The sequence below is a fragment of the Gossypium arboreum genome, chromosome 7 (genome assembly GCF_025698485.1).
Source record: "Gossypium arboreum isolate Shixiya-1 chromosome 7, ASM2569848v2, whole genome shotgun sequence".
NCBI classification, from domain to species: domain Eukaryota; kingdom Viridiplantae; phylum Streptophyta; class Magnoliopsida; order Malvales; family Malvaceae; genus Gossypium; species Gossypium arboreum.
Genome location: NC_069076.1, coordinates 102,967,090 through 102,986,135, shown reverse-complemented (window position 1 = coordinate 102,986,135; position 19,046 = coordinate 102,967,090). Strand labels below are relative to the sequence as shown.

General features: G+C 33.4%; 3 protein-coding genes and 1 pseudogene across 3 annotated transcripts; 1 reads left to right on the top strand and 3 right to left on the bottom strand.

The window, feature by feature from the left end:
* Positions 1 to 6,271: 6,271 nt before the first annotated feature.
* Positions 6,272 to 9,156, bottom strand: LOC108469373 (la protein 1). Its single transcript, XM_017770267.2, has 10 exons — positions 8,832 to 9,156; positions 8,670 to 8,748; positions 8,441 to 8,593; positions 8,173 to 8,315; positions 7,915 to 8,063; positions 7,676 to 7,768; positions 7,330 to 7,588; positions 7,059 to 7,203; positions 6,747 to 6,825; positions 6,272 to 6,611 (listed from the first exon to the last, which is right to left on the bottom strand). The coding sequence occupies exons 1-10, from the start codon at positions 8,880 to 8,882 to the stop codon at positions 6,512 to 6,514; spliced, it is 1,251 nt and encodes a 416-aa protein (XP_017625756.1). The 5' UTR covers positions 8,883 to 9,156; the 3' UTR covers positions 6,272 to 6,511.
* A 1,871-nt stretch (positions 9,157 to 11,027) lies between these two features.
* On the bottom strand, positions 11,028 to 12,229 carry LOC128295461 (ribulose bisphosphate carboxylase large chain-like; annotated as a pseudogene).
* An 83-nt stretch (positions 12,230 to 12,312) lies between these two features.
* On the top strand, positions 12,313 to 14,548 carry LOC108466331 (uncharacterized). Its single transcript, XM_017766665.2, has 6 exons — positions 12,313 to 12,565; positions 12,718 to 12,845; positions 12,937 to 13,040; positions 13,149 to 13,236; positions 13,416 to 13,477; positions 14,057 to 14,548. Exons 1-6 carry the CDS (start codon positions 12,453 to 12,455, stop codon positions 14,207 to 14,209), a joined length of 648 nt encoding a protein of 215 aa, XP_017622154.1. The 5' UTR covers positions 12,313 to 12,452; the 3' UTR covers positions 14,210 to 14,548.
* Positions 14,549 to 15,081: 533 nt separating this feature from the next.
* LOC108475087 (uncharacterized) lies at positions 15,082 to 17,068 on the bottom strand. Its single transcript, XM_053031046.1, is given in 4 exon segments — positions 15,082 to 15,930; positions 16,028 to 16,056; positions 16,058 to 16,339; positions 16,821 to 17,068. Coding segments are annotated over 4 exon segments (930 nt in total). The 3' UTR covers positions 15,082 to 15,559.
* Positions 17,069 to 19,046: the final 1,978 nt, after the last annotated feature.

Sequence of the window (19,046 nt, the reverse complement as noted above, 5' to 3'; positions counted from 1 at the left end):
AAATTTTTAACTTTAAGCTATCTTTTTTCTAAAAAAAAGCCTGAACAAATTTTTATTCAATTTATTGGTTTACAAAATACATTTAGCCTTTTATAATATTTAGTTTGATATCTTAATCTTTTTCCCAATTTGGCATCTGATTTAGTTATAATTTTTATTTTGATACCTAAGTTTATTTTTAAATTGATATTTGAGTTTTTTTATTCCAATTAAGTACTTAATTTAGTTTTAATATTCAATTAGTATTAGAGCTTTTTTCCAATTAAGTACTTATATTTTTTAACTAAAGTACACGTGTCGGACATTCATTGGGCCACATGATACTACTTGATTTAGATACCAAATTAAACATTAAAGTCAAACTTAGGTACCAAATTGAAACAAAAAAAATCAAGTACCAAAGTGGAACAAAAAAAACTAGATACTAAATTAAACATTAAAACTAATCTCGAGTACTAAATGATATATTACCGAACATTTGAAGTGATAAAGTGGTAAAATAGTATTATTAGAAAAAAAATTGAGTAAAAATCCAACATTTTATCCGAAAAGAAAAATCCAAAAGATACAGTGGAAGAAACTGGTGAGAAAACTGATCTCTCTCTCTAGAATAGAAAGTTGAGCTACTATGAAGTAGAAAAAAGGTGAAACACAAATAAGGGCAAAAAACTCTTCTCTTACAAGGACACTTTTGTTGGCAATGAGTTTGGAAATTACGATCAATGATTACTTGAGGATGCAACGGATTCTTGTGAAAAATAAAATAGAATAAAATAAATAAAAATAAAGAACACAAAAATTTTACGTGGAAACCCTTTCGGGAAAAAAACCACGGGCAGAGGAGAAGAAAATTCACTATGTCGAAAAATTTTTACTCAAATACAAGAGGAATAGACTATGTCTATTTATAGGCTTGCAAAGCCATATTCTAGTAGGATTGAAACACCTTATCCTAATCAATATAAAATAGATGGAGTTTAATAAGGTTTAAAACCTTATTCTAAAATAAAATAAAAGAAGTCTAGTTCTATATGGATTTTACTTTTATTTTATTTTCCATCGTATTTTATTTAAATAAGAATTTTGGGTCACTTAATTCTAACAATCTCCACCTTGACACAAATTCTCAATGAACAAGTTCTTCATCGCGAACTTTCAATAAACAAGTTCTTCACCTCTTCCAAAAACCCTTAAGGGTTTAACTTCAACAATGAATACCAACCAAGTCTAAGCAATGCTCAAACTTGGTTATAGGAAGTGACTTAGTCATCATATCTGCAGGATTTTCATGAGTGCTAATTTTGCTCACAACAATATCACCACGAGCAATAATATCACGAACAAAATGATACCGAATATCAATGTGTTTTGTTCTCTCATGAAACATTTGATCTTTTGTAAGAAAGATGGCACTGATTGTCACCCTTTGCAACAAGCCTTGCTTTATATCCGGGTTCTTCAACTCCCGAGTCCCTTCTTTCTTTTAAACACCCATTTACAACGAATGACCTTTTTACCTTTAGGAAGTTTTACAAGATCCCATGTTCTGTTTTTGTGGAGTGATTCCATCTCCTCTTGCATAGCAAACATCCACTTTTTCGAGTCTTCACACTAATCGCCTCGAATAATTAAATGGCTCTTGATTCGCATCTATATCTTCACCACATTTAAAGCATAAGCAACTAGATCAACCTCGGCATACTTCTTTGGAGGTTTAATTTCTCTTCTTATCCTGTTTTTGGCGATAGAGTATTGCGGTGAAGAAGCAACTCTTTTCTCAATTTTTGTCTTGGCTTGAGGAGTTGATTCTGTATTAATCTGATGCTCCACCTGCTTTTGGTTTTCTTTATTGGAAGAGTCTTTAAGAGATAAGTTAGGTAGCATAGCAGTTTCATCAAAAACAACATCTCTGCTAATCACAACTTTTCTATTTTCAGGACACCATAACTTATAGCCTTTTACACCACTTTATAACCAAGAAAAACGCATTTAATGGATCTCGGTTCCAATTTTCCATTATCAACATGAGCATACGCAGGACACCCAAAAATCTTTAAATCAGAATAATTAGCAGGATTACCAGACCATACCTCTTGTGGAGTCTTTTTCTCAATGGCAACGGATGGAGATCGGTTGATCAAAAACATGCGCAGAGAGGTCGTCGCCCAAAATGACTTCGGTAAGTTGGCATTTGACAACATACATCGAACCTTCTCCATGATCGTTTTGTTCATTCGTTCTGCAACGCCGTTTTGCTGTGGAGTATGACGAACTGTCAAGTGTCTCATGATCCCTTCTGACTTGCACAATCTATTAAACTCATCGAGCGTAACTCTAAGCCATTGTGCAGACGGATGTATTTTATCTGCTTTTCCGTCTGCTTTTTCAATCATAATTTTCCAAGACTTAAATGTGGAAAACACATCGCTTTTCGCTTGGGAAGAACGCCCAAACTTTTTCGGAAAAATCATCAATAAAGGTTAGCATATAATTAGCTCCACCTCTCGAAGGCACTCTGGACGGCCCCACGATCGAATGGATATACTCCAACGTTTCCTTCGTGTTATGGATTCCTCTAGTGAATCGAACTCTCTTTGCTTCCCAAGAACACAGTGCTCACAGAAATTCGGTTTGCAAATTCCTTGCCCATTAAGAAGTCCTCTTTGCTTAATTCGCCATGCCATTCTCACTCATATGCCCTAGGCGCATATGCCAAAGTTTAGTAATATCATCATCTGACAAGGAAGAGGAAGCGACAGCTGCATCACCAGAGAACCCTGTAAAACATATAACTTGGCAATCTTTCTTTGCCCTTTCATCACAACAAGGGACCCTTTGGAAATCTTTAAAACCCCACTTTCAGTTGTGTATTTGTACCCTTTTGAATCAAGAGTACTCAACGAAATTAAATTTCTTTTCAATTCTGGAACATGCCGCACGTCACTAAGTGTTCTGACAACTCCATCAAACATCTTAACTTTAATTGTTCCAACACCTGCGATTTTACATGAAGCATTATTTCCCATCAAAACAACACCTTCAGATACTGTTTCATAAGTTGTAAACCAATCCCGATTGGGACTCATGTGGAAGGTGCAACTGAATCAAGTATCCACTCCTCGCTTACTTTAGAATCATTGATGAAGCAACTAGAAGTTCACCATCATTGTAGTCTTCTACAACATCACTTCACCGAATTTTTCGGTTGTTTTCCTTTTGATTCGCACCCTCCTTTTAATCTTATTTTGTAGCTTATAGCACTCAGATTTAATGTGCCCTTTCTTCTTGCGAAGTTGCAAGTTTTACCTCTGTTTGAAGATTTCGATCTACCCTTAGATTTACCACGAGGATTCCGTTCTCGTGTTCTACCACGATCATCATCAACATTCCGGTCTTGTCTCCCACGAACAATGAGACCCTCTCCCGAGAGTTGGGTTTAACCACAAGATGCTTCATCTTATCATACGAGGTTAAAGAATCATAAACCTCATCAAGCGTGAGAGACTCATGGCTATATAAAATCGTGTCTCTAAAGGTTGAATAAGACGGGGCAACGAACAAAGTAGAATCAACCCTAGATCTTCCTTATCATCTTGAACCTCCATGGCCTCCAAGTTTGAGAGAATTTCTTTAAACACTGTTAAGTGTTCGTGTATGACGCACCTTCCTCCAAACGATGAGCATAAAGACGCCGCTTCATATGCAACTTGCTTGTTAGAGTTTTCGACATACATATTTGTTCTAGCCTCTTCCATAATGTGGCGTTTTCTCTTTCATCACATCCTGCAAAATTTCGTTGGACAAATGCAGATGTAATTGTGTTAATGCCTTTCGATCCTTACGCTTCTTCTCTTCATCTGTTAATGTCGAAGGCATCTTATCTATCCTAGCAGGGCATCCTCTAGATCCATCGTGCAAGAACTGTTTGCATCTTAATTTGCCACAACGCAAATCTGTGTTGCGATCCAACAATGAATTTCATACTTCAAAGACGCCATTACCGTGATCGAGATGAATAACCGGAAGCTCGATACCAATTTGTGAAAAATAAAATAGAATAAAATAAATAAAAATAAAGAACACAAAATTTTACGTGGAAACCCTTTCGGAAAAAAACCACGGGCAGAGGAGAAGAAAATTCACTATGTCGAAAAATTTTTATTCAAATACAAGAGGAATAGACTATGTCTATTTATAGGCTTGCAAAGCCATATTCTAGTAGGATTGAAACACCTTATCCTAATCAATATAAAATAGATGGAGTTTAATAAGGTTTAAAAACCTTATTCTAAAATAAAATAAAAGAAGTCTAGTTCTATATGGATTTTACTTTTATTTTATTTTCCATCGTATTTTATTTAAATAAGAATTTTGGGTCACTTAATTCTAACAATTCTAATGAGCTGGAGATGGACGCTCTGGATGAAGGCCAAGAACAACACATTGACATCTCCATCTTTCTATCCCAGGATGAAAGAAAGCGCATTGGCAGTTGATGGGAGAAGACCTTTATTGTTAGGGTTTATGGGGAAACGATAGAGTTTCAATTCCTTCACTTCAAAATTAAATCAGTTGTGGAAACCCTCAGACACCCTTCAAATTATCGACCTAGGAAATGACTATTTTCTAGTTAAATTCTTGTGTTTAGAAGATTATGATGTTGCAGTCAAATGTAGAACTTGGTTTATTAATGGAAATTTCCTCACCGTGAGAAAATGGCTGCCAAATTTTAGAGCCTTTAAAGCCATCTTTAACACTGTAGTAGTAGTAGTATTTCACCGCCTAGAATACTGGTCGAATATTATGAACCGACCATCCATGTAAAGATTGGAAGAAGCTTAAGGCATCTACTTAGAGTGGGTAATGCCACTAGCATGGAGAAAAGAGGTAAATTTGCTAGACTCTGCATGAAAACAGGGTATTTCTTATTTTTACTTGTTTTGATTCTCAAAGACATACTTGATTTCGATAATTCTCAAACACCTAAAACTCAATTAAAAATATTTTTAAAAGTGTTTTAAATGACTTCGTTTTCATTAATATGGATGTTTGGTATAATGTATTAAAAACATGATATTCTGTTGATATTAAATGAGAAGTTAATATCTCATGTTTGAACCTCAGATTAAGTGTGAAGTGTTACAAAATAACTTGCAAGCAACCAAGATATTAAAAGTCAACACCCTAGTGTAAAAATTTTAAGCTTGCCTGAATACCTTGATAGTTCAAGGACAAGAAAACCTACCGACAAGATAAAGATGTTTCCTTTAAGGCTTCTAGAGATGAACAAGGATCTGTTGAGATTCGACAAGTACCCGAGACTCCCCCATGCATTAATCCAATGACTATCTTGATATGAAACTTTAAGGAAGCAAGACACCCTGATTTCATCTCAACAGTTCGGGAAATGGCTTATCTTTACGACTCGTAAATAATGGAAATTAGGGAAACAAAGGTACGAGCTATTGTGGTGCCTCCAATTGTGGATAGATTGTCATTTGTTGCTTGGCATAATACCTCTACCATTGGTCATAAAGGAGGAATTTAGCTTCTTTTTATTTCAACTACAACTGCCATTACCCACTCTTACGATATGGAACAGGAAATACGTGTAATAATGAAGGTACATGCAAATAATTCTCGATGGCTTTTATCTACTATTTATGCTTGTCATAGAAAAGAACATAGGTTGTTATGGAAGAGCCTTAGTACTATTGTGAGATATTCCCATTTTATGTAGGGGGTGCTCTTTCTCTGTAGAGAATACAAGAGCTTCATTACTATTTGAATTCATGTAATTTTATTGAACTTAGTCTTTTTGGCTAAAATTTACATGGACAAACTTTAGAAATGTGAATATTTTAAAAACTTTGTAATGACATTTATTTTTTTCAAAATTCTAAAAATCAAAACAATGAATAAAAATTCAAAAAGATAGAAAAAGTTTAACTAAAAAATATAAAGTTTAGAAATTGAGAAATTGAAAAGTAAAATTTGAAAAATATGAAATCTAGAAATTGAAATTTTGAAATGTTCAAATTGAAAAATTGAAAATAAAAAACAAAGTATATAAATTTTAGAAAAATTTTAATAATTTAAAATTCAAAGAAACTCCAAGTCAAAAGTATTTTTAAAATTATTTTATTTTTAATATATTTTTCCTTTTATTTTTAATTTAAAATTTTCGATTTTAATAACCATAAATGCCATGTAAAATTTTCAATTTTAATAACCATAAAAACAATAAATACCACGTGGAAAATTAACACACTTATATCCACAAGAAAATGTTCCATTGCTTGAGAGCAATTGCATCTTTTTAATTGTCCCCCCTCATCAAAATCCAAGGGAATCAAAAGCAGCACAAGCTTAATTTACCCATGAAATGTACTACTACTTATGGTTAACCTAAACCTATAAATAAACAAGAGCCACAGTTCATTCCTCAAGCTATGGCACAAAAATGATCTCAAAACCTATTTCAAGTTTATCGATCACCCTCATGGCTGGCTCACGCTGCTCGAGCTCTTTTAGCTTCATTAGGACGTCCTCTAGGAGAACCATTTTCTCCATCCCGGCCTCGTTTTCCACCTCTGTTGATCTTTCCTCCCCTGAGAAGCCGATGAAAGAAAGCATATATTAAAGACGTGAATTAAATAGACAAACAAACAGAGTACAGGGAATATTCAGAGATTGCTTATCGAAACAAAATCAAATAAAGCTGTGATAAGAGTCTTAGCACTGACCTCCAATGGGAGTGATTGCCTACCCTCTGCTTTCCTTGGTTGTCACGGAGTAGACTCCAATACTCACTCTCAGCAACACCTAAAAACATTACCTACCTCTTTCACCAGTTCTTTATCAAATAAATCAAAGACTATCTCGGCCTGAATTCATTGTTTCCTCATGTATTACATATTTTACCGTTATATCCATCCAACATTAGTCTATGGAGGTCAGCAATGACATAAAATAATGAACCAATGTGGCTTGCTAAACAATACACGAAGTTTACATACTAGATAAGGTTTAAATGAGAAAAAGAATATCTTCCTTACCCGTTACCGGTTCTACATTAGCAATGAAATTTTTGACAACCAGACCACCTTTAGCCGAGGCTGAAGCAGCATGGGCTTTCTGGGCTGCTTCAGGTTGTTCGAACCGAATGTAACCCTTATCCTCTCTGATTCTGAAGTCAACATACTTCACACGAAAAAGAATATGCATCATGCATACAGAGTACTTCATAAGGGATCATAGATCAAATTTGTTCACTTTTATACAACTATATTGTAATTATATGGTAAGAGACACCAATTTCAACAATACCTTCACAGTGCCGAATTTCTCAAAGACATCCTTCAAATCCTCACGTAAAACAACATTCATATCATCTTTATAGATGGATATACTTGATTTATGTTCCTTCTCGACAACCTTGTCAATGGGACTTCCATGTTTATCATCAACCTTTTCTTTGTCATTTTCATTTTCTGCAGTCTTCTTTTCATCAGGACCATTTTGCTCAGCAGAGTCCCCAGCTGAAGCACTCTTCAATTTAAACGCAACAAGTAAGCCCTTCGGGTATCTGTGATCATCATTATATCAAATTTGGTCACAAACATACCACAAGAAAAAAAGTAATCCCATCAGAAAATTGTGGTAAATTACTTACTTTTCTTCAGCATTCGAGCTGTTTGAAGTTGTGATTGAACGATTGCGTTCAAACTCCTCTACTTCTTTTTCTCTTATATCATCAAAATCCTTCCTGAAAAGGAAAATGTGAGAACTAAAACATTAAACCATTTAGTCAAAAGCAGTATCTAGTTCCAACTCAAAAACCCCATTTGGTATTAGATGACATGAACTCTACACTGAAATTGCTTAAACAAGCAACTGCCAACAATAGCTTACTTTGGTTTTAATTCCAGTTCAGCACCTCCAAAAACCAAGCTTTGCTCCAAAACCGTTTGGGCATCTTCCGCAGCCGAGAATTCGATCAAAGCCGTGCCGCAAAAATACTTTCTTTGCACCACATGACGAGGCAATCTCACACTATTAACCTAAAACAAATAAATAAAATGACGAGTTTACATTAAACCCTACACAAAGACCACCATTTTACATTGCAATTAAACAATCAAATATTTTGATGCCACTGAGCAAAAATACCTTAGCATACTGACCGAAAAAGGCTTCTAATGCTTCCCTCTGGACATTGAGCTCCAATGGAGAAGCAGCAATTGTTCTGCTGTCCAATTGCTCTATCAATTCCTCGGGCTCTAATAGCTTGGTGCTTCTACCAACTTTCTTCCCTGAAAAAAGGGAAAAGAAAAAAAAAAGAGCAAAGAAACTCTTCAATTCATTGGCTCAGAAGAAAATAAAGGAAATTTTGGGATTCTTTTTTTTCTTTTGGGGGGGGGGGGGGGGTAAAACTGACCATCTTCAGAAACCTTGAGGGAAGATGAAGTTCTGAGAGTTTGAGCAACAACTTTCAAAGTACAGTCTGGTACATCGTCTGCTTTCTTCACTTCCGTTAAATTTAAATGACCTCTCATCTTTGAAAACGAACAAATCAATGCCAAACTAACCACTGTTTACCCAGAGTCAAGGTAAACAACAATGTAGCACCATGAAATAAATAAAAGAGGATTGAATTGAAAGGATACTATCATCTTCGCTCTCATTGATTTTTGTCTTGAGAAAGTCGTCTTTTGGAAGATTGCTATCACCGAAGTAAAACTCAACCTGAAAAAGTAATTTTTAGAAAAAAAGTTATAAAGAGTAAATGGAAGTTAAAAAGTTAAGAAGAAGGGAGAGGGGAGTTTAACCTGGCGGAGAACAGCCTTGGCAGTATCTTCACCCAAAGAAGGCGTCGCCATTGTTGTACAGTAACTGCTTGAGATGAATTGTGAGAAAGAGGGAGGGAGCGAGGGAGGGAGTGTTTAGGGTTTTTGAGTTAGTTTATTATATAAAAATGTGGTGGGGGGGTTTCTGGTTCAGTTAGTAGTACTGTAACTGAACTGCTTAGATACTCGTCTTGACACGATCTAACTAGTGACTTCAGTTTCCCTTACGACGTGGGCTGACCTTAAAATATCAAACGATTTTTTTATCTATAACTACACTTCTTGTGAATTTTTTTCATTTGACTGTAAAATATTATGAAAGGATCATTTGTCTAAAATTATTAAATACTTAACAGTTAATTGATGTGGTTGTTAAGTTAATAACTTTTTTTTTTTTTTAACTTCTATTTTTCACCCTTCTCCTCTCTCCCAATCACCGCCCTTCCCTCCCTTTCTCCCACCTACCCCTCTCTCCCCTATTAAAATGACATAGGTTGCAGATATTATTATATGCAGTGAATATGTTTTTTTCTATGAATAAAATATATCTTAAAATTAAATTATTTTATTATTTAATTAATTAGTAATTAAATAATTAAAGTTTGAAGAGGAAATTAAATTAATTAAGTTATTATAGTTTCATGAAAATAAGTTAATTAAATTTATTTCTTTATATATTTTATAGTAAATTCATTATGATTTTAACAAAATTTTGTATAAATTATTTTGAAATTAAAAAAATATTTATTTGGTTGGATAAATTATATGAATTGATTTTAAGACTATATAATACATATAATTGGACTTCATACATAACAACAACTAAACCTTTGTTAAGAGTAAGGGCGGCAAACCCTAATCTAGGAGAAGGTTTTATGCCCTTTGTAATACACAACTTTATGAGAGTATATTTTCCTATTAAAAATATTATTATTCGGTTATGTCTTATTTGACTAAGACACTTGTTATTTTCTATACAAATAGAAAATTAGGACAAAATCAAAACAAGCATCACTTTGTGTCGATATTTTGTTAAAATATAGTTAAATTATTTTTTTTAAAATAAATTCTATATTTTGATAAGAATTCACCTTCAGTTTCTATCCTTGAAAGTTCATAGTGTTTTCATCAATTTGTAAATAGAACCTACACTATAGCAAACTGAGATTGAGATTAGTCAAAAAGATTGAGTAGTAGAAAGCTGAGAATGGCCTAATCTGCGTAATTCAAAAACACGTACATAATTCACAACGATTCGATTTTAATAAAAAATTTTTGTTGTGCAAAAAACTGTATATCTAAACTGATTTTTCTAACATGTTAAAGTTCATAGTGCCATAATTGTACCATTAAATTAAAGCGTCATTGGTTGTAAGTATATTTTAAAAACCATTATAAATTATAAATATATTTTTGTCTTCGCTTTTATTTTTGTTTTTAATGAATTTATATGTAAATATATGTTAAATATTTAAATTTAAATTTGATTATGATATTATTATAAAAAAATTATTTTTATTCTTTTACATTTTAATCAATTTCTTTTCCTTAAAACTTTTTAAATAAGGGTAACTAGTAAAATTTACATAAAAATAATTTAATTAATTCATTTAAATGTTATATATAACTGAATTAAATATAGATTTAAAATATTTAAATTTAATTAAAATCAAATATAATTTTTATGAAAGAAGAGAAATATGTTTAATTTTATAGCACTTAAAATATGTAATTAAAATTTCATATCTTGCAAGGCAACAATTCAAATTTTGCATAGTCCATAGGCTTATATGTTGTGTACTACCGTCATTCCTGTTGTTAGAAGAATGCTAAACCTGCAATGAGAAGTCAAGCTGAATCATGTCTATAGGGAAGGTAACAGAACGACAGACGCAGTGGCTAACTATGCGTTTAAACGGCCATTGGGATTTTGCAATTTTTTTCAGCCACCACACGAGTTGCGACATGTTGTGCATGATGATATGGTCGGCATTGGTCACCATAGATTAGTAGCATTGTGATTTCGATCTTGCTCTCCTTTTACCAAAAACAAAAAAGAAATCATATTTTGTAATTTAAATAAAAAATAAATTGAATAGAAAATGTATCGATAAAGAATAATAATGATATAGTTATTTTTATTTAAAATTTATTTTTTAATACAATATTAAAGTTGGGTCACAATTTTCTGACACACACAGTCCTTTTGATTATTTCTTCACATGTACTTGCAGTAACATTCAAGTAATGCCCTTTAATTTCACTTATTTCAGCTTGTGCTTTATAAATTGCTTTGACACAAAATAAGAAACGATCTCTCCAATATATAAATGGTTAAGAATTCATATTCTCATCATCTTTGGTAAAATCAAGCCTGCCATGTACGCATTCATAAACTGTTTTGTCGTAGTTCTTAGTGGATAACCTCAATTTAGGTTTAATTGTATATCTTAATAGGGGGTGACCATACCTGTTCAATTTATTTCTTTCAACCTGAATGCCATGAGGTGGGCTTTGGAAAGTTTTAATATAAATAGTAGGGATTCGCAGATCCTCTAGAAGTAGAGTGCGCAGAGCTTTGAACTTAAATACATTATCTACAATGGAAGTAAACGAGTTAATAACAGAACTACTTAAAAAAATGTATAAAGGGTAAGGTACATAACATATATATTGATCTTCTTCTCTAGGAACAAGCTTAATGTGGTAGCATCGCCCTTTATAACGATTAAGGCTGATAACCCCACCAGTCCACACGATTGTCCATGTACCAGTAGAAGATTCAGCAGCTACCGCGGCCCCTGCTTCCTCAAGCAGAACTTTGGGTTGAGAAGTTACTTGGAAGGCTGCTAAGAGTCTATTTTTTTTCATCTCAGGCGAAATACGATCAGGTGAGGCTAACTCAAACCTTTTTAGTAAAATAAGAACAAAACCCACATTCAAAGCCCTTTTATTACCATTAGCAAGAACTTGTTTCAAATCATAAGGAATTCTAATAGCTGCTTCAAATACAATAACAAGAAATATCGCTTGTGGAACCTCAATATCCACAAATTTATTCGCTAGAAGCAATTGGCATCTACAATATATCCAGTTGCTTTTCGTGAATTTTCATACTCCTATTGCGCAAAAATGGGATATGGATTTGAAATGAAAGCCTCAGTTATTATATAAATCATGAACGATACAAAAATAGATTGAGTAATCTCCTCTTTTATCGAATAAAAGTAAAGTCAAAACTTATTTAAATGGTAATTTATGAGATTTTAACTAAAAATTTAGTTAAAAAGATTAAGTAATTTTTTGTTAAAAAGTAAGTTTTTTTTTTTGAGAAATAAGTAAATATTCTTAAAGCCATGATAAATATACTTTACATTCATCATAATTATAGATTGACAGATATAATTCAAATAGGCTTTTTTTTTTTTTTAATAGGCGGATTTATATTGAGGGAGATTAAAGTATTTTTATGGGTAATTTATCCCGACTTTACCCTACTTTTTAAAACCATGGTATGGGATAGGCTGGTCTCCCAATATTTCCTTAACCGAAGGGAGGAAAACCCTAATTTTGTCTCTCCCAAGAGACGAAAGGAAGGGAAAAATGGTGTTTTACTTCAAAGCCCGGCCAGAAGCTGGCGATTACAACATTTTCATGGGTCTTGACAAGTACGAGAACGAGGAGCTCATCAAATATGGCTTCATCGAAGATATCTGGTAATTTTTTATTTGAATTATTTTCCAGATACATTGAAAAATTTCGAAATTTCGCCATTGTTGCTATAGGGGAAATTAAATTAGGGCTTTTCCCCCTTCCCTCTTTTAAAATTATATGTGAATTTTGGTGATTGAAATTTGTTTTATTAAAGGTTCCATGTGGATAAGATGTCTTCTGCCCATGTTTATTTAAGACTTAAAAAGGGTCAAACCATTGATGATATAAGCGAAGGTGTTCTCGAAGATTGTGCTCAGCTTGTTAAAGCTAATTCCATCCAAGGTTTATTTAAATTTCGTCAAATCCTTTTTCTTTTTAAACGTAATTTTAATATGTTAGCAAATTATTTATTTTGATTATTACGTGAGGTTAGGCAACAAGGTGAATAATATTGATGTTGTTTACACTCCATGGTCCAATTTGAAGAAAACTCCTTCAATGGATGTTGGCCAAGTTGGCTTTCACAATTCCAAGATGGTAAAACTTCTTTATTACTTTGATTAATGTCACCATTACTGTTTTTTTTTCTTTGTTTTCGCTTTGTTTCTAGAATAGATCGTTTTCTGATTTTATCATGTGATTTAGGTTCGGACTGTGAGAGTGGAGAAGCGGATAAATGAGATAGTTAACAGGTTGAACAAGACTAAAGTGGAAAGGAAACCTGATTTGAAAGGTATGCAAAAGCTGTTAAGACTTAGGATTGATGATAGTGATATAATTGTTTATGAAAGAAACTTGGTGTGATTTCTGTCATTTTTTTGTTTTTGCATCTTCAATACTACACTGATTTAAGTATACTGAATATTTTTTTATTAAACCAATGCCACTGATATATATAATATTTTGTTGCAGCTGAGAAAGAAGCAGTTTATGCAGCGGAAAAAGCCGAGAGAAAGCAACAGTTGAGGGAAAAAGTGAGCTCTTTTTATTTGACTGGTTTTTTCCTTACTTGGTCAATTTGAAATTGGCTACATTAACTTATGGTTTATATGGATATCCTTAATCGGTTCTATCATGAAAATAATATTTATCCTACTTGATTTTGCTCATGACGAAAAGGTTGTTATATTGCAGCAGAGTCATGAAACTTAGGCAGTAGCAAGATGATCCATAAAGAATAAAGCAGAATAGCACATATACATTTTCATTTAATTGAACATAGGTACAATGGTGCAGCTTTATACGCATGATAATATAACACAAATATAATAGAAGGCTGGGGTCATAATGGCACAATGTTTGGATTTCTGTTCAGCTTTTCTTTGCTAAAAAGTTTAGGGTTTAGGGTAAGAATTTCCTATGGTTATATTCATTGTGGGTTAGATGTGGCTTATATTATCCAGTATAAGTGCTAAATGTTAAAGTGTATTTTGCAATTCATGGATTGTGATTTCAAAACCTGCAGATTATAGTCTCAACTCGTACTATATATGTACATTTACACATTTTTAATTGGATGCTGAAAATGAATCCATTTAATTTCTTTGTGGCAGAAACGCCGAGAGGAGATGCAAAGGCTTGAGAAGGAAAGACAAGCAGAAATAAGAAGCTACAAGGGTCTGATGGTCTCTGAAAAGATGACATCAAACAAACAAATTGCAGCGACGAGCAAGTCTTTCCAGGAAGTAGAAGAGGATTTTATGTGAAATATACTGGTATTTCATCGCTAATTACGATTCTTCTAGCTGCCAGAAACTTGCTGTCCGTCAAAGAAGGGTGGTTTCTTTTTACTTCTTTTTCATTGCAAGCTTAAGTTATTTGCCTCGATTAAGTCGGCTCACTTAGGATTTTTACCTCCATGGGTGAGATGAACTTCTGCTATAGGTGCCATAGATTCTATGAAACACGATTCAGATTTCCATTGTTGATTAAGGTGTTATTTCTCTTTCAATTTATATTTATTCTGATTCCAAATGTGCAAATGATCATGCCGTATGGTAGGATGGTTTTTATGGTATTGCAGTTGAGTGCGTGTTCAAGAAAAATGACTAGTTTAATTTTCTAGTTGACTCTTGGTTCTGCTCATTGGGTGTGTACTTTAAACTTCGGAAGACGTCATGCATTTAAGTTCTTAAATTGTTAACTTTACGAGGTCTGGTGGATACATGTAATTTGAGTTAATATTTAGTTGGCTGGATGAGATTGTTGTGATTCTTTTTCGTCTTGTTTCTAATTTGTTCTCAATGAGAATGAAAATTGTAGAATTTTCCAAATTCCTGCTATTGAAATATTCCTAAAGTTGTTAAATGCATGTTTGTTAACCTTAGTTAATTATTTGTCGAAACAAGTACGAGTATCTAAATTATTTATTAGGAATATAAAGCTCTTCTTATAAACGGTGAAAATCGATATTATTTTTACCTGAAAAACAATGGGTATAAAAAGAAAAGAAAACGGGAAAATTATTGTAGGAGAGAAAAAAAAAGGGTTAAGTATGATAGTTTAAGATAATAATAAAAAAATCGTTTTATTTGAATGATATTATTTATATGTATATGATAGTATTTTTATGAACTTTAATTGTTTATGTATTAAATAATTATCTAACCAATTCTTTATTTATTTTTACCCAATCTATAACACAAATTTCTATATATAAATGGATAATACCTTGCATGAAACACAACAAATCGCGGAGTTGCAACAAGCGCGGGTCGCCAAGTTTGTAGACATAACATTGCATTGATCCATTGGTGTAATAGAAGACAGCATTTGGTATATGCTTAACTTTCCAATGATCTGTTCCTTCATTAGGCACCAACCTTCGAGCAAAGCTATGTGGCACTGGCATGTTATGGAATGTTAAATGCTTAAGGCTATTCAAACAAGAAATGGTCCATGGCAACTCTTCCAAGTAGGGACTGGGCCCAATGGATAGCCATTCAAGAGAAGGGAATGCTCCATCTATTGTCAACCTATTCAATCAATTCAATATACGGAGAGCTAGTTCTTTGAATCTGTGAAAATATCCCCGTTCAAAATGCAGTTGGGCTCCATCATATCTCATTTGTCAGTTGAAACTTCAATAGTTTAGGCAAAACCCCAAGGATTTTAAGCGAATCATCGGATATTCTTGACCAGTGTAACCCAATTCTAACTAGGTTGTGCAATTTAGAAAGCCAGTCTGGCAGCTTTGTTAACCTCCCTCGTAGGCACAGCTTCCGAAGAGAAACCGGAGGATAAGACATGGATTGCAGTTGAAGGAACTCATCTTTTATGGAGCTAATGCTCAATGATTGAAGCTTGTTCATTTGCTCTATGGCAGTACAGAAAGCAACCCCATGCTTTGGTTTTAGCTTAGAACTTCCCAGTTTCTTCAACCTTCCCAATTCAATGCAAAACTCATCCCCTTCAAGTGTGTCCACGCCTGCAGTTTAACAGTTTCTCCAGAGAGTTTAAGTTGGCAAAACTGTTAGACACCTTCACCTCTTTTCGACTATAGATACTGGAATTTTTATCACAACTTGTATAGTAAGCTGCAAGATACTGTAGGTTGTAGCTTGTTCCCCTGAGCTGGTAGCTCGTGTACAGGAGAACGTTTTAGATCCAAAGATTGGAGATTATGTAACTTACCTATGGACTCTGGTAGCATTTTCACCTTTGTATATCTTAGACTCGAGTATCTCAAGTGTAACAAATCCCCCAATTCCTCGGACACATAACTCAAGGGAACTCCTGCGAAATCTACTTCTTTCAAGAACTTGAAATCCACTTGAAACGCAATGATGGAATGAACTTGTGATTTACTACTGCTCCCTGGAAAATTATTATTTGCTCTATCATAGGCTCAACAGGGTCCTCAACAGTTGCTCCACCTTGAATGATTGAGATACTGTGACCCAAGCATGGCAATCAAAGTGTTGAACCACAGTTTGGTTTTCATACACTTTCTTCGCAAGTGGTCTTGCCAATGCCACCAATACCGACAAGTGAAACGATGGTGCGCACGGAAGGTCCGGATATTAATCTATCAACCAACTCATTTCTGAGAGAATCAATGCCCACAAGTCCATTATCCTGGACAAATCGCAGGCCTACTCGAGGATCACGCCGGGCAACAGCCTAATTGCTAGATCCTTTTGTTTCAGAGATGTTCAACCCATATCTTTTTCGTTTTCGGCCAATTTCACAAACAGATCTTTTGATATCTTGAAGCTCTGATGCTATCTCATGACGTTTTTTCATACTCTTAAGGAAAGCAGCTACTTTGCACAAGTAAGCCTTGATGAAACCATGATGCTGATGGTGGTTTAGTACATGGAGACGATGGATGTAGTCATCCATATTTCCCTTACAAGTTTCACCCATGTTTTCACTCCATTAATACTGTTACCATCTTGATCTCTAACAGCCCTTGCATCTGCTTCTTTTAAGAAACATGTAATGAACTCAAGTTCAACCTTAATGTCCTCAACTTCTTCATGGATACCTCTTAGCAATTTTACATCTTTACGGAGCAAACTTGTTAATTTCTCCATAACCAAACTCACAGCCACTTCAGCCATCACAATTTCATTCAAATCCTCAAGATTGCAAGTTTAAACAAATAACACAAATTTGGATTTTGGGGCCAAAAACAAAGACTTCGTTTACAGGATACTTACTCCTCCTTTGGCGTCTTCTTGTATTTCTGCCTCACATTGTCTTTAATTTTTCTTTTGCCCCAGTCCACAAGTTTGGGAAATTTGTGCCCAACCGTATAAATTTCGATACGACCTATAAAACAAGAGATATTTAATACACACAATTTTTTTATATTTATTTTACAGTTTGATAAGATATATATATTCGTATGGTGAGTGAATGTGATGATAATTTTTTTTTTTTTTAAAATTACATTCATTTTAGATGGTATATCTTTTTGCCGGTTGAGTCTTAGCTCGATTGGCATGAGTATTATTATCAATACAGGAGGACGTAGATTTGAGTGTGCTGAAAAGTATTATTCTTTTATTTATAGGTTAAAAAGAGGCTAACATGTAACGAGATTATTAAAAAGAAGAAGAAATTGTATCCTTATTTTCATTTATAATTTCTAAACAATTTATTTCTCTAAAGATGAGTTTTATGAAGCAAACACTAAGCTTAAAGCTTGTTAACATTTAAATCTAATTTTAATTATCTCAGCAAAGAATTTAAATTAATTTGAAATATTTTATTTTGTCAAGTAAATAGTTATAAATTTAAAATTTTTAAATATAAAATTTAAGTCACCAAATGCTATCTTTATAAACTTATAAAATAAGTGATTGAAATTCTAGTACGTTAAGATTTAAGAATAAACACTGGATAATTACATTTCCTCTCCCAATATGAAGGCATCTATATAGAAAAACTGTTAACATTTCGTTAAAAATCTAATACAAATAATTATATTCTTAATAAATTTTATAAGATGATTTCCTCTCCATGTTAGAAATGACATTAAGTTAAGATATCTATCTCTTTTTTTTTTTTTATAAATCGGTGACAGGGTTTAGATTAAAAAAATAAAAAAGCCCAAACAATGTTATTTGGGCTAGTGTCCATCGAGAGAAACTTACAAACAAGCAGCCCATACTAACTATAGGAAACCCTAAGTACTAAAAGACAAAAATGAAGGAAAAAACAAGAAATTTTAAACAAATAACAATGAAATTAAAAAACCAATAAACCTAATTAATGCCCCATCACATCAGACAGCCTGGCCAGCATCTGTTCCCATCGTCGTTTCATGTCAAAAGCCTCACCAGTTCCAAAGATAGCTTTTCACCAGATTTACTAAATCCAACTATCATGACTCCTCTTTTTACCGTTTCAAAAGATCAGTCCGGATGCTCCCTCCATCTTCCTTCTGGATCAGTTTCACTATGATTTCTCCCTTCTCGAACCAGGTAATCCCCTTCCCTCTTCTGTAATGCATCTTTCGCTATATTGTGGGCTTGAACATTTTTCGATCTGTAAATAAATTGAAAGCTCACCTTTGGTATACTGGTTCTTTTTCTCTGTATATCTCGAATGATTGCTCTCAGAACTGATTTGTCAACTATTTCCGATTGGCATTTTTTGACAACTGTTCTCGAGTCTCCTTGTATTATTACTGAAGATAAACTCATTTCAATTGCTAATTTGACGGCCTCTAACACTGCATGAGCTTCTGCTATAAATGAGGAGATATTTTCATGGAGAATCGCCCTTTCAACTATTCTCTCACCTTGTTGATCGTGAGCCACTAACCCCGATGCCGATCTGAAATTTGTATATAAAAAAATTGCTTAAACTCCGAATTCATTTATGATTTAAAATAATCCCATTATTACTATCTAATCCAAATTTGAATTAAATATTATTAAGAATAAATATCAAAATTATACATGAACTTTGGTTCAATATATAATATCATACATTAATTTTGATTTTGTTCGATTTTATACATAAAATTTTGGTTTGATTCAATTTTCATAAATTATTAACAATATTATCGAAATAACACGACTTTACATG

Bases quoted from the DNA above. Each gene is read 5' to 3' on its own strand.
- LOC108469373 (XM_017770267.2), bottom strand. From the start codon at position 8,882: ATGGCGACGCCTTCTTTGGGTGAAGATACTGCCAAGGCTGTTCTCCGC. The intron at 8,749-8,831 runs GTTAAACTCCCC...TTACTTTTTCAG, and splicing joins CCAAGGCTGTTCTCCGCCAG to GTTGAGTTTTACTTCGGTGA. The intron at 6,826-7,058 runs GTAAGGAAGATA...TAATGTTTTTAG, and splicing joins TAATGTAGAACCGGTAACGG to GTGTTGCTGAGAGTGAGTAT.
- LOC108466331 (XM_017766665.2), top strand. From the start codon at position 12,453: ATGGTGTTTTACTTCAAAGCCCGGCCAGAAGCTGGCGATTACAACATT. The intron at 13,041-13,148 runs GTAAAACTTCTT...CATGTGATTTAG, and splicing joins GCTTTCACAATTCCAAGATG to GTTCGGACTGTGAGAGTGGA. The intron at 13,237-13,415 runs GTATGCAAAAGC...ATTTTGTTGCAG, and splicing joins AAGGAAACCTGATTTGAAAG to CTGAGAAAGAAGCAGTTTAT.